Source organism: Bombina bombina, chromosome 1 (assembly GCF_027579735.1).
Source record: "Bombina bombina isolate aBomBom1 chromosome 1, aBomBom1.pri, whole genome shotgun sequence".
NCBI lineage: Eukaryota > Metazoa > Chordata > Amphibia > Anura > Bombinatoridae > Bombina > Bombina bombina.
Window position 1 is genome coordinate 774,110,255 of NC_069499.1, and position 13,730 is coordinate 774,123,984.

At 36.8% G+C, this 13,730-nt stretch overlaps 1 protein-coding gene across 5 annotated transcripts in view; it reads right to left on the reverse strand.

The window, feature by feature from the left end:
- The window catches only part of POF1B (POF1B actin binding protein), a 198,254-nt gene that overhangs the window by 13,996 nt on the left and 170,528 nt on the right, over window positions 1-13,730 (reverse strand). For all 5 annotated transcript variants that reach the window (XM_053699349.1, XM_053699347.1, XM_053699346.1 and 2 more), the window contains 7 exons: window positions 10,130-10,260; window positions 5,730-5,754; window positions 5,009-5,086; window positions 4,647-4,739; window positions 4,028-4,141; window positions 2,840-2,992; window positions 2,056-2,175 (listed from right to left, as the gene is read on the reverse strand). In XM_053699349.1, the coding sequence (XP_053555324.1) occupies window positions 2,056-2,175; window positions 2,840-2,992; window positions 4,028-4,141; window positions 4,647-4,739; window positions 5,009-5,086; window positions 5,730-5,754; window positions 10,130-10,260 (714 nt within the window). The remainder of the gene's footprint in view (window positions 1-2,055; window positions 2,176-2,839; window positions 2,993-4,027; window positions 4,142-4,646; window positions 4,740-5,008; window positions 5,087-5,729; window positions 5,755-10,129; window positions 10,261-13,730) is intronic.

Consider the following 13,730-nt stretch of genomic DNA (forward strand, 5'->3'; position numbering starts at 1 on the left):
ACAACGCAACTGAAAAATTGTCCGGAAATGACACACTCGCGTCACTAATGACGCAACCCTGTGTAAAACCTCTGCGTCAATTACGACGCCGGAAATGACGAACTTGCGTCAACGGACGTGCCTTTCACGCCAGGAATGACGCAATAAAGTGTAGCATTTGGCGCACCCGCGAGCCTAAGTCAGCCCGCAATTTGAAACAAAGTAGTCAATTGAAAAAAGGACTAAATCCCAGGTAAGAAAAATATTTCTTAATATTAACTTTCCCCAAATATGAAACTGACAATCTGCAAAAGGAAATACATGAACCTGACTCATGGCAAATATAAGTACAATACATATATTTAGAACTTTATATAAATGCATAAAGTGCCAAACCATAGCTGAGAGTGTCTTAAGTAATAAAAACATACTTACCAAAAGACACCCATCCACATATAGCAGATAGCCAAACCAGTACTGAAACAGTTATCAGTAGAGGTAATGGTAAATGAGAGTATATCGTCGATCTGAAAAGGGAGGTAGGAGATGAATCTCTACGACAGATAACAGAGAACCTATGAAATAGACCCCCGTTAGGAAAATCATTACATTCAATAGGTGATACTCTCCACGTCCCTCTGACATTCGCTGTACTCTGAGAGGAATCAGGCTTCAAAATGCTAAGAAGCACATGTCAACGTAGAAATCTTAGAACAAACTTACTTCACCACCTCCATAGGAGGCAAAGTTTGTAAAACTGAATTGTGGGTGTGGTGAGGGGTGTGTTTATAGGCATTTTGAGGTTTGGGAAACTTTGCCCCTCCTGGAAGGATTGTATATCCCATACGTCACTAGCTCATGGACTCTTGCCAATTACATGAAAGAAAAATGCTAAAAATGAGGTACTTTGAGTAAAATTTTTCTCTAAAATTCAGGGTTCTTAAGAGGTTAAATATTTATAGCTCCTGACTGGTTGAGCATCATTTTATAAAAGAATAGACTCATTGTGCCATAAATATATAATTCATTTTATCTTGTTACTCCAGCTAAAACAGCTCTGCCCACAAGCGTTTGACTTTCTTCTTTTACAGTATTAGAGATTTCAAATTAAAATTGAAATAAAGCTGATGTGTTTGCAGCCATTAATGTATTTAACCCGCAGGGACATGCTATGTCTTTACATGCCGATTTTTCAAAATTGCTCCTTTAATGCTGAACCAGAAAATGTAATCCTGGCATGGTATCATAAAAGAGATCATTAATTCTACAAATAAACTAACAAATAAAATTGCATTCCAATGTGGTAATACCTTGATGATCATGATTGTATTTTTTTTTTATGAATTGAAATTTCTACCTAGCATGTGTGTAACCAATCACCATAAAGTGTGACATATAATATCTTATCAAATCGGGATCAAATTCTATTGTACACTATGCTAACTTAGAGCTTTCAAATTATGGGGTTTATTTTATTCCATTTGTTGTTGATAAATCATTTAATAAGATATTCAGTAAGACTACTAATATACTAATATATAATAAATATGCGTATGTGTTTCTGTGGCAGAATTGCTGCATCCTAGAGTTATTATAAGTCATGTAACACTAATCAGGCACTTTTGCATTCTAAATTAGAATTCTGTGTACAGTAGTGGCGCCAATACTTTTGTGAGATGGGGAAAACATTTTGTGAATTTTGTTAGTGGGATCTACTTATGCTTGTGTGCTTGGCATACGAAACTATGAGCTTGCACGAAGAAACTGATCTTTGTTCAAAACGGAGACTAATTGTCTTGTGCTGAAGCACTTTTTTGTTTTAAGTGAAGCTACTAAAGTGATGCAGAAAATGCATGTGCAAAACACATTTTACATTGTTTTAACTTGAGCCTGTAGTATCACTACTGGCTGAATGAGAAATCAAAGCCTTGTTATCTTATTGGTAATTCTAAACCAAATGTTTGGCACATGCGGTTTACAGTAAATAGTTTGGACAAAGTGTTGCCAACAATACTGTTTAAAAAAATATATAACAAATTTAAAACACTGTCTGACACTATTTGACATCCAACTTACCCTTAAAGTGCGGATCTCCTTGTCCTTTTCATCTCTCAAACTATTGATTGTTTCCTTGTAATGCCTGGAAATCTCATCAGTCTTGGTTTGAAGCATTGAGCTGGAACAGGTGTCGGAGACCTTTAAAACATACAATATATGTTTGAATGTTGTGTTCACCCAGCTTCCACACACAGAGATACCTCATGATAAAGGCAGTAATATATTTTATACAATGAGTCAAATACTTCAAAGCAATGGTTTTGGCTTTAAGTTTTAGAAACACATTCTTTTATGATGTAAGGATATTTTTGAAAGGGCATTAAGCTTAAAATTAATTCCTAGATAAAATGTTTAATTAAGCAAGAAATCAAATAAATTATTTATCTTGCCTGCTTTTCCATTAATTTACCTTGCATACTGATTTTACCACTAAAGCCAATTATTTGGTCTGATAAAAAAAAAAAAAAACATATGAATTGTATGGGTAACTGAAATTAAAGTTTAAAAGCCAAGAGACCAAAAGTCTAAAAAAAAATGACTTTAGCACAGGGGTGTGAAAGAGTTTATGTGATTTCTATGTATGTTGTATATCAAGAGAAGAAAAGAAGTTTAGTGAGTATTTGAACATCAGCCAAGCCTCACCACAATACCAGACCTTTCACTTTGCATACATTTTCCTATTTGAAACAATATTTCTTACCACAATATTTATTTTAGTTAATATATAACAGTGTTTGAAGAATACTATGTATATTAAGGAAATATTGAAGTATCAATTCAAATGAAGTTCAGACAGACCTACCTGCAGTCTCAGGGTTTGGATCTCTTGTTGCAGAGCATTTTTTGCATATTCTAGCTCTTTTAGTCGATAATCTTTGTCAGCTTCTGCATTCCTGAAGGACAGGATTGTTTCATCTAAGCTGCGGAGTTTTAGAGCGCTTTCCTTTAATTCTTGCTAAAAAGGACATAACAGAGTATTCACAAGCGATACAGTCTTAAATAAAGATGGTGCCACGAATAAGCAGACAATGCAATATATTTATCTAATTTCTGTGTTTGGAAATAATATGACTAGCACAACTCCAATTTATAGTCCAAAATTATTAAATTAGACAATGGATACACATTTTCAAACAGTGTGCAAAATAGTAAAGAGGAAGTGTAAACACCTTGAGATTTTTATATAAAAATGGTTTTGTTAACGTTTCAATATGCTTTTGTTATTTTATTTTGCCCTCTTTTCATGGAGTTTACCCCTAGAAATAGTAGATTTTCCAATTCTCAGAACTGGAAATGCAACCTGTAGACTTCTCTAGAATAACCCTGCTAACTTCTATTTCCCCAATTGGCTTTAGCAACTACAAAACAATTCAGTTTATACTAAAATACTGATGGTACCTTCTCCAGAAGAAAGCCTAGATTGTCTCCTACACATAAGGCAATTACAGCAAACAAGATTTTAATTTGTTTTAAAAATATTATTCTTGGCTGGTATGTTATTCCGTAGCAAGACAACAGAAATGTCTTGTGTTTAGTGTTCCTTTTAATGGACAGAGAAATAAACATTTTATGTAATTTATATAAAGTTTATTCATAAGACAGAGTGCATTTTCTCTTTTGAATACAACCATTTCTGCAATATACAGTACATGCATTTAATTTGACTATAATGTCCATTTAATTAATTCAAAATTATAAAACAAAAAAATAAGATATAATTGATAATAAATATATGGGTACTAAGAAATAATTTTCAACTTTATAAATATATTTATACTCACAGAAAGCACAAAGACCTCAACTGCAGAGCTTTAATGGTAAGCAGTTTAGAAGTAAATACCAAATCTTGTTTGCACTGGCACCCTTTACGAGTACTTTCCTTTGTATTATTTAGTAATCAGCTAATAATGCTCTAACTTGAATCTCCAAAATATTTATAATTGTCCAAAATAAACAAAACAGCAAAAATATAGAATGCGCTGAAGCTCACCTGCTGCTGGCGATTCTTTTCTCGTACATTTTGCAACATGGCTTCATACTCATTTATTTGAGTATCCTTAAATGTCAAATCTCTTTCAAGAGCTTTCTTGTCGAATTCTAATTTCTGCAAATTAAATACTAGATTGTAAACATGATTCAAAACAGTCTATCTCTAATATATAATATTTTCTCCAACATACATATTACACTGGTTTAGTTTTGCTACACCATAATATAGAAAGGGAATGATTTACTGAAATTTTACTCAAAATTAAAACATGTATTAGTTAGAATCTGTATATTAAATAAACTAATAATCAGTAAATGGTCACTACTACCCAACTGCAAGGAATGACGTGGAATATGGCTATACCCCAAAACTTGCTTGTAGATGAAATCAAAATCTTTCTTCAGACACCTAAACTTCACCTCCTCCATGCACGGAAGGCAAAGAGAATGACTGGGGGTTGTGGGTAAGGGAGTGATACTTAACAGTTTAACTGTGGTGCTCTTTGCCTCCTCCTGCTGGCCAGGAGTTATATTCCCAACAGTAATTACTCAAGCCGTGTACTAACCATATCTTAGGAAAGAAATGTATAATATCTTAATTTCAATATATACAATCTTACATTTAAATCATTCTGCAAATGGGCCAACTCTTCTCGTAGGCTGGAGAATGTAGATAAAACCAGTCTCATGGATTTGTCAGATGTCTGTCTCATCTAGAAGTGAAACATCAAACATAAAATTTAATTTGAATGAACTAAGTATTTTAGATTTTTTTTTTTATTTATGTAGCTTCTCTAGTCTGTTGATATTTCTCACATGCTATTTCACAAAATATTTACAGATATTTGCACATTCAGATTTGCATGACATAAATATCATTATACAAGGAAGCTGTTCTTCAGATATCATTAAACTGCAAAATACCAGCATGTATCTGTAATGCTTATTTTTACAGAGTGCTTCAAGTTGTTTATTTTCCCACCTGCAGGAGATATCGTATTTGTTGCTTTGTGAGTTCAGACACTCCTTTAGGGATCAAAGATTCAATATCATCTGCTGACTGTAAGAAAGAGAAAAAAAAAAAAAAAAAGATATATATGTTTAAAAATATTTCTGGGTGTCTTAATCGAAACCAAAAAGAAGAAAAGTGCATGCAATCATGTTTTTGGGTGTCATTTAGAATAGGGCAGTATATGCAGATCAAATGAAATAATATTCTGCTGTTTTTACAACACTAGAGAAAATCAGCATTTTTGTATAAAATGTACTTTTTGTACTCCATGAGATAAGCATAAACCTGCTCAACATTTTGTATACAAGTGCTTATTTCCCAATAGTTTGAGATATTTTTTTTTCATTCATACAAGAACATCACCAAGTACGCTAAATGTTGATGTATTGTAAAAAAAATAAGTTGGGAGAGTGGAAGATCTCTTAGATCCCTAGAATTGGCCCTAATGTTTATCACAGGTCTCAGACAAGACCCAAGTAAATATATTGGCTGTTAAAACTAATGTTAACAAAAATTAGATTGATAGGTCTCTCAGGGCCAGTTTTGTTGGAACGTTTAAGTCCAGATTTGACATAAAAGGCAAATATTTAGTGCAATTTACTACAAAAAAGAAAAGAAAAAGAACTAATGAAACACATAAATACAATGTGTTAGAAAGGATTAGAATATATTTCAAACTGCAATTACTTACTTGGTATTCAGAATCTGATGGCTTCCTGAAAATAGAAATAAGAGACTATCAAACTCAAGTACTTGCATGTGATTTAAAACTAGAGGGGTAGTGTACAGTTCTGTAAAATAATGTCTTCCCCTTTAATGTGTTACCATGTGATCCATTTTACCAGATGGAGAGTTATAAATTGTTTACAAATAAGTCCTTTACCTTTATTTTGTCATTTGAAAAAGCTATGTTTGCCTGTTGAAACCACCTATACTGAATATTCTGTGTATTATTTGTAGAACAGCTAAATAAACAGGAGGCAGCTCCATAAATCAAACTCTCAGTGGGGGGTTGGAGAGAGATTTTGTCAGCTTTGTTAGCTGCCGAATAAGGAAGAAGGTGGCTGCTGGCAGCCTTTGGGTCTTTTTGGAGCAGGATTTCTTCTTGTGAAAGTTTAACACACTAAGACGTGCAAATCCCTAATATGTTGTATGTGAAAGAGCTGGTTTTGTTCATTAACACCCACCCACAATTAACATGTAAATACCTAACTATTCTCATCTGTGTATAAAAAGAGACAGCATGATCAGGTGACCCCTTCCTGCAAGCTCGGTCTATTTAAAATAACAAGCAATTGAGAGAGCTAGAGGATGATTTCAATTAGCAAATACAGCTATTTCTAATACACAAATAAACCTGAAGAACCAATTTCCCATTAATTTAATTCTCTGCAGTAGGTAGAATATAGTAAGTGGAAATTAACTTTACTGTACTATGTCCCTCTAGCTCTCAACCCATAATAAAAATAAAATAAAAGTAAAAAACAATACAAACGGGTCTATTCTGTCTTTTATAACAAATCTGGGTGTCTACAGCTTACAAGTTTCTGTTCCAATGCGCTTAAATAAATCAGGACACATTCAAAATCCAGCTATTCAAGACTTCCACAGCCTAAGAAGAAAGACATCTGGGAAAGCTTCTGTGCTCTCAAGCCAAACACTGGAAAGAGATGGTCCAGACTACTGACCCGAACAAGCCTGCTTGTTATTTATTTTCACAGAAGGTTCTTGGTAATGCAGTGTTCTCCATAGATAATGTTTGCCAGCTGGGTGGCATTATGAAGTAGCTGGGTAGGGGCAGTGTAATACTTTCTAATATAATAACATTTTCTGCATAATTTAATGATAATTTCTACAAAACAAATTGAAGATTTTTAATGTTGGCTCATTTTAGCTTAGTATTGGATAAAAATGTGGTCAGTAAAATCAATCGGTGGTGAACATTAGAAAAGGTCCGCCACCGGGATGAAGATAAGAAGATCGCTGACAGGATGAAGATTGCCACTGGGAGGAAGATAAGATGATGAACTGCCGTCAGGGTGAAGATGGGTTGTTTTTTTCAGTGGGGTTATAGAATAGGCATAACTATTTTTATTTTATTTTTGCCAATTTGTATGTCTTATTTTTAATGGTAGGTTTTTGGGGGGGGTTTAAGTAATGTTAGGTTTTTTTTAAGTAATGTTGTTGGGGGGTTTTTAAAGGTAGAGTTAGGTTTTTTTACTTTTTCAGTTTTTTTTACTTTAAGATAATGTTAGTTTTTTTTGTTTTGTTATTTTTTTAAAGATAAAGTTAGTCTCTTTTTGGGTAACTTAGGGGTGTTAGGGAGTTTCTTTGTGATGGGGTATGTGGCAGTTTAGGGTTAATAGTGTAATGGTACTTTGTGATGGGGGTGAGGCGGTTCAGGGGTTAATAGAAGTTTAGTGCAACCGTTTCCTCTGACCAATGTTTGAGCTGTAAATGTGATTGCGTTCGAGCAATTGCATTTACTGTAAACTTGTAATACAAGCAGACATTGCCACTCAACGCCGGCCATAGAAAATATAGGGAGCGTAAATTTAAACAGCAGATACTTGTAATATGGATTTGATAGTATAGAAGACTGCAAACTCGCAATCGTGTTTTTACGCTCCTCGCGCTAATAATATCGCTCCACTCGTAACCTGGGCCCAATGTGTTTCCAGTTACCTGTTTAATATGTATGGGGCGTTGCTCTTTTTGGTATATTTCTGTATATGAAATTTTAATGGACTGAGCTTTCAAGAAAAGTAGACCTAGTTATTATATCTCTCTATATATACAGTCATCCTTATACCTCGCTGTATAGACAAAGACCAATACTGAGTGTTATTTTATGGTGTTTATATTGTCAATACTTCTGTATTGTTTCAACAGGCAAAAACAGCAAAGGACAAAATAAAGGTAAAGGGGTTATTTGTAAAAAAAATTATATACTCTAGTAGGTAAAATAGATGACTAGGAACACATTAAAGGGGAGAACAATTTACAGTACACTATCCCTTTAAGTTACAATATCCTGGAAAAGTAAATTAATTGTTTTAATACCATGTATACGGAATTCGATTAAAGGGACATTCAAATAAAAATGTAATTTCCTCATAAAGTATCGGCAATGCATCAACACTGCAGTATACTCCCATTATTTATTTTGCTTGTAAAATACTATGTGTGCTTGTCTCACACAGGAAGGCAAATCAAGTAACCCAATGCAACTTTTCTGATCAATCTAACATACTACACAGTGATTTCTTAGAGCAATGTATAAAATCATTTACATCATTGTTTGGTAACATAATTTGACTTCCATGATCTCTGTTTGTTACAAAGGATATTGTAATTAAACTTTATAATCTGCTGTCTGTAATAGGCTGCATTAAAGGGCCATAATACCCAAATGTAATGTTTAAACACTTGAAAGTTATGCAGTATAGCTGTAAAAAGCTGACTAGAAAATATCTCCTGAACATCTCTATGTAAAAAAGAAAGATATTTTACCTCAAAAGTTCCTAAGCAACATTTTAGTGTGTCTGTCCTGGGACAGCTTAGGAGATGAGCCTCGTGCACTCTCATATTATTTCCCTATTCAGCTTACTATGAAATCTCATGAGATCACAGTAAAAGAGTTCATGACCTCAGCACTGCTGATGCTGATTGGCTGCTGTTCATTTCTTCACTTTTTATTTTTTTTTACCTGCAGCTGGGAGTAGCTGAGTATAACTTTATACACAGACTTACTCTGCTGAGCTGAGGAGATTGTGAGGTAAAATATCTTCCTTTTTTTACATAAAGATGCTCAGGTGATATTTTCCTGTCAGCTTTTTACAGTTATACTGCATCAGTTTCAAGTGATTTAGCATATGAGTATTATGTCCCTTTAAGAACACCCTTCTAAAAGTTCCAACATGTCTTAAAAGGCAAAATTTAGAAATTCAGATATCTTTCCAGAGCACACAAATATATCGCCAGAGTATGAATAATAATTAAATATATTTAAATATACAATTTTAAAATTAAACTTTAGTGATTCAGATAGAGCATTTTTATTTACCTCTAGTATCAAATGTACTGCCTGTTACTTTGTTCTTGATATATTTTGTTGAATAGCATACCTAGGTAGTCTCAGCAGCAGCAGTGGGAGCAAACTTTGATTGGTGGCTGCAAACATATGCTTCTTGTCATTGGCTCACCAGATGTGTTCAGCTACATCCTAGTAGTGCATTGTAGCTCTGGAGCTTACTTTAACTATGTCTTTAACCTCTTTACAGGGGATAAACACATAGGGGTTGATTACAATCATTTAGAAAAGTTTATGTAATACTTTTTTCTACATTCACCATTAAAATCTATGGATAATTTTGGAATTTGATAGCCTTTTCTAAGGGGATTCTGGTCAACCAAACCCACAGTTAAAACAACTTATAATAAAATGCTTTGACGCAGCATCTTCATTTTGCACTTTTATGTCCTGTTAAGTCTGGTTATTCTATGTCATTACTATTTTTTCAGTTACTTGTAATTTCTTTTTTAAACAAATACAGGAGGTATTGAGGGCCCTATTCCCGTGGGAACTTTCTATATAGAAGGGTAGGAAGGTGAGCAACAGGAGGTGGGGACTGCAAGGGTGAGAATGATGCTAGTGCAGAGCTAGAGGAGGGCAATTATTAGGCAAGTGGAATTCATATAGAGAGTGAGTGAAGGGAATCACAGAGAGGTGTGGCAGGAAAGGGAAAATATTCCACTCCTGGAGCCAAGTGCCTAAGGATTTTGTTACATTATTGTGTCTCTTTTTCCACTTCTCATTTTACAATTTCCCCTTAGCCACTTTCTTGTATTTATATATATTCCAGTAGTGCAATGTTGTTCCTGAGCCCCTGCCTACCTAGGTAATAGATAATAGAAATAAAGCGGAAAGAAACTGCATGCTCTATTTGAATCATTAAAGTATAGTTGTTACTTCACTGTCCCTTTAAGCAAGCTGTGATAATTAGCAGCTCTTGTTCGTGAGATGATTACAGATAATAGAACATTCATCACAAGGATTTGCTATTTTCAAACAATAGGGCTTATTCTTACCTTGCTCCGATCTTCTCCACGTGCTGCATCAAGCAGCTGTACAGATCATTGTTTTTACGGCTTAGGTCAGCAAGGAGCTCTCCAAAATATTTTGCATCCAGCTGCTCTGGCCCAAAATCCACACTGCGCTTCTGATGAAAGAACAAGACTACTTTAGAACCAATAATACTATCTTTTATGCATCGTCAAAATGAATAGGCGGCACGGGAGAAAATGTGCTATTCAGCATTCATTTACAAAAACAAAATGCTGAATATGGCTGCATTCAACTATTTTCAACAACAGATTTATTTGTGGATAACTGACAGCAATATTATAGCTTCCACAGTAGGGTAACCACAATATCATCATGCACATAGTGTGGCTGCAGCAATGTCACCTGTGCAACAATCTTGCAACAACATTGTCACTGAGAATAAACTATAATTTTTGCCTTGAATGCCAGTGAGCATTAAAGAGTTAATCACACTAATGGCATAAATCCAAAAAACTCAATACAGCCGCTCACCTGTCCTTTAGGTTATCTGATATACTCTAGCAGTTGTATGTCATGCATGGGGACATCTCAGTATAGGTGACATTAGCATTATTATCATCAAATTTTTTAAAGCTCAAAAACATTCTGCAGTGGTATGACAATAGGTTTGTAATTACAAGGTGAAAAAACAAACAAAAAGTATGTCTTTAGAAGGGCAAGAGTTCACATGATCATCACATATTTATTACCTATCCACCAGGGGAGGCAAAACAACCCCTACACTCTAGAGATCTGTTCCTCCCTTATATCCTATCCCTCCCCACGGCCACTCCCTAGAGAAGGGGAGAAAGGAACAAATCAGGGCAAATGAGTGCAGAGTCCTATCCTGCCATCAGCTGTAATAAAGCAAAGCTCATTGACTCACCATCCTGAAAGAAATTAATTTATCATCAGGTAAGCAACAATTCTGTTTTCGTTTTTGTCAAAGAATGATAAGAGCCCACCAGATCACCACATGTGGGATCCAATACCCAAGCATTGAAGCCCACAAAACTCTCAATAATAGGATAGAACAACTATAGGTAGGCAGGTGGTTACTGATTAACCCCTTAACCCTTTAAGGACACAGCTTTCAGTTTGCTCAATTGTTTTATGACGGAAAAATTCCGTCATATGTCCTTAAAGGGACACTGTACCCAATTTTTTTCTTTTGTAATTCAGAAAGAGCATGCAATTTTAAGCAACTTTCTAATTTACTCCTATTATCAATTTTTCTTCGTTCTCTTGCTATCATTATTTGAAAAAGAAGGCATCTAAGCTTATTTTTGGTTTCAGTACTCTGGACAGCACTTTTTTATTGGTGGATGAATTTATCCACCAATCAGCATGGACAACCCAGGTCGTTCACCAAAAATGGGCTGGCATCTAAACTTACATTCTTGCATTTCAAATAAAGATACCAAGAGAATGAAGAAAATTTGATAATAGGAGTAAATTAGAAAGTTGCTTAAAATTTCATGCTCAATCTGAATCACGAAAGAAAAATTTTGGGTACAGTGTCCCTTTAAGAGGTTAAAGACCAACAACGTACAGGGTACGTCCTACAAAAAAATGTCCTTAACGACCAAGGACGTACCCTGTACGTCGTTGGTTCCTTAAAGCGGTGGAAGCGATCATGATCACTTTCAGCCGCTTTCCTGTTATTGCAGAGTTGCCTCAAAATTGAGGCATCCTGCAATAATAGTTTTTAGCCATCCGATGCAGAGAGAGCCACTCTGTGGCCCTCTCTGCATCGGACATCGATGGCCACGATCGTTGGTGGGTGGGAGCCGATGTGGGAGGCAGGTGGGCGGCCATCAATGATTGGTTGCCGTCAGAGAGGACGGGATCACGTGCAGGGGCCCGCCGGAGGCTCCCGCGTGCCCGGGGGGCGGGTGGGTACCGCTACACTATGGAACATTTTGTTGGCACAAAGTGGGAGAGAGTAGGGAGGGGATTTTGATCTAAGGGATCTGGGAGGGGGGGGGGGGCAGCTACACTACAGAAAAAAACACAAAACATTATTTTTGGCAAACAGGGTACTGGCAGACTGTCTGCCAGTACCCAAGATGGTGCACAGTAAGGTAGAGGGGGAGGGTTAGAGAGCTGTTTGGGGGGGGGGGGGAATCAGGGAGGTTGGGGGCTAAGGGGGATCCTACACAGCAGAATATGTAAAAATGTGGGGGGGGGGTTAAGAAAAAATTAAAAAGATACCTTTTATTTAGTACGGGGACAATTGTGGGGTGGGGGAGGGAATAGAGCTGTTTGGGAGGGATCAGGGGGTGGGATGTTTCAGGTGGGAGGCTGATCCCTACACTAAAGCTAAAATTAACCCTACAAGCTCCCTAATTAACCCCTTCACTGCTGGGCATAATACACGTGTGGTGCCCAGCGGCATTTAGCGGCCTTCTTATTACCAAAAAGCAACGCCAAAGTTATATAAGTCTGCTATTTATGAACAAAGGGGATCCCAGAGAAGCATTTACAACCATTTGTGCCATAATTGCACAAGCTGTTTGTAAATAATTTTAGTGAGAAACCTAAAATTGTGAAAAAGTGAACAATTTAACTTGCATGTTATATCTGAATAATGACAGGAAAAATTGGGTTTAGTGTCCCTTTAACCTGCCCCCCCCCCCCCCCCCCCCCAGGAATGGAGTCCTGACATACCTATCTAGAGTCAGTAATGCAAAAATGAAAGGCTCTTGTCCCTTTAAAGGACAATTTAAAACACAGTAGAATTGCATAAACAAATGCATAACAAAAAAGACAACAGAAAAACAATTAGTTTGACTTTCAAATGAATAGCAAATGCTTTTCTGACAAATTTCAAAGTTAGTTCCATTTTCCTTCCACCTGTATCATGTGACAGCCATCAGCCAATCGCAAAATGCCTCAAATAGTGTGGCTATTAAAATATTGTGCACATGGGGGGGCGGAGCCAACTTCCATCATGGCTGGCCGCACATAGTCAGAGCTCTCTGTACATATCAGTTAAGGGGCACTGTTACAGTTAGTCTATATCCCTTAATTCCTGTCTCTACCTACTTTTAATATCTGGGAGCAGGCTGTGGGGCTCTACCATAGTGTGACAGCTCCTCATACCCCTGGACAACGTCAACTGCAGCGAGTGTATCGCAGGCAACGGTGGTTTCACTCCCACCCGAACTCCGCATCCGGATCGCTGCCTTACCTTCTTCTCTGTGCAGAAACAGAGCCCCAACACGCTTCCCAGCACCCGAAGCTCATCTCACAGCTGGGTTAGAGGAACCCGCCCGCAACTACCTTAAAGTGAGCCGCACTGGAAGCTGCGCTATCAACATCAGGCTCCAGATCGGAGCAGCGGCTCTCACTACTGGCGCCGGCTCCGGAACCCGCACCTTAAAACCTAATTAGTCCCTCCAGGCGGACTCTCCTCACCCGAGTTTCAAGTGAGTACCTAATACCCAATACGCAAGCTGCGACCAAATAAGCCTTGCTCCCGCTCATACTAACACACCTCAGGGACAGCGCATCAGACACAGGGGCATTGCCTCATAGCTCCGGACTGATAGCTGGGGCTTCATTGCAGCTACAGGCCTCCCA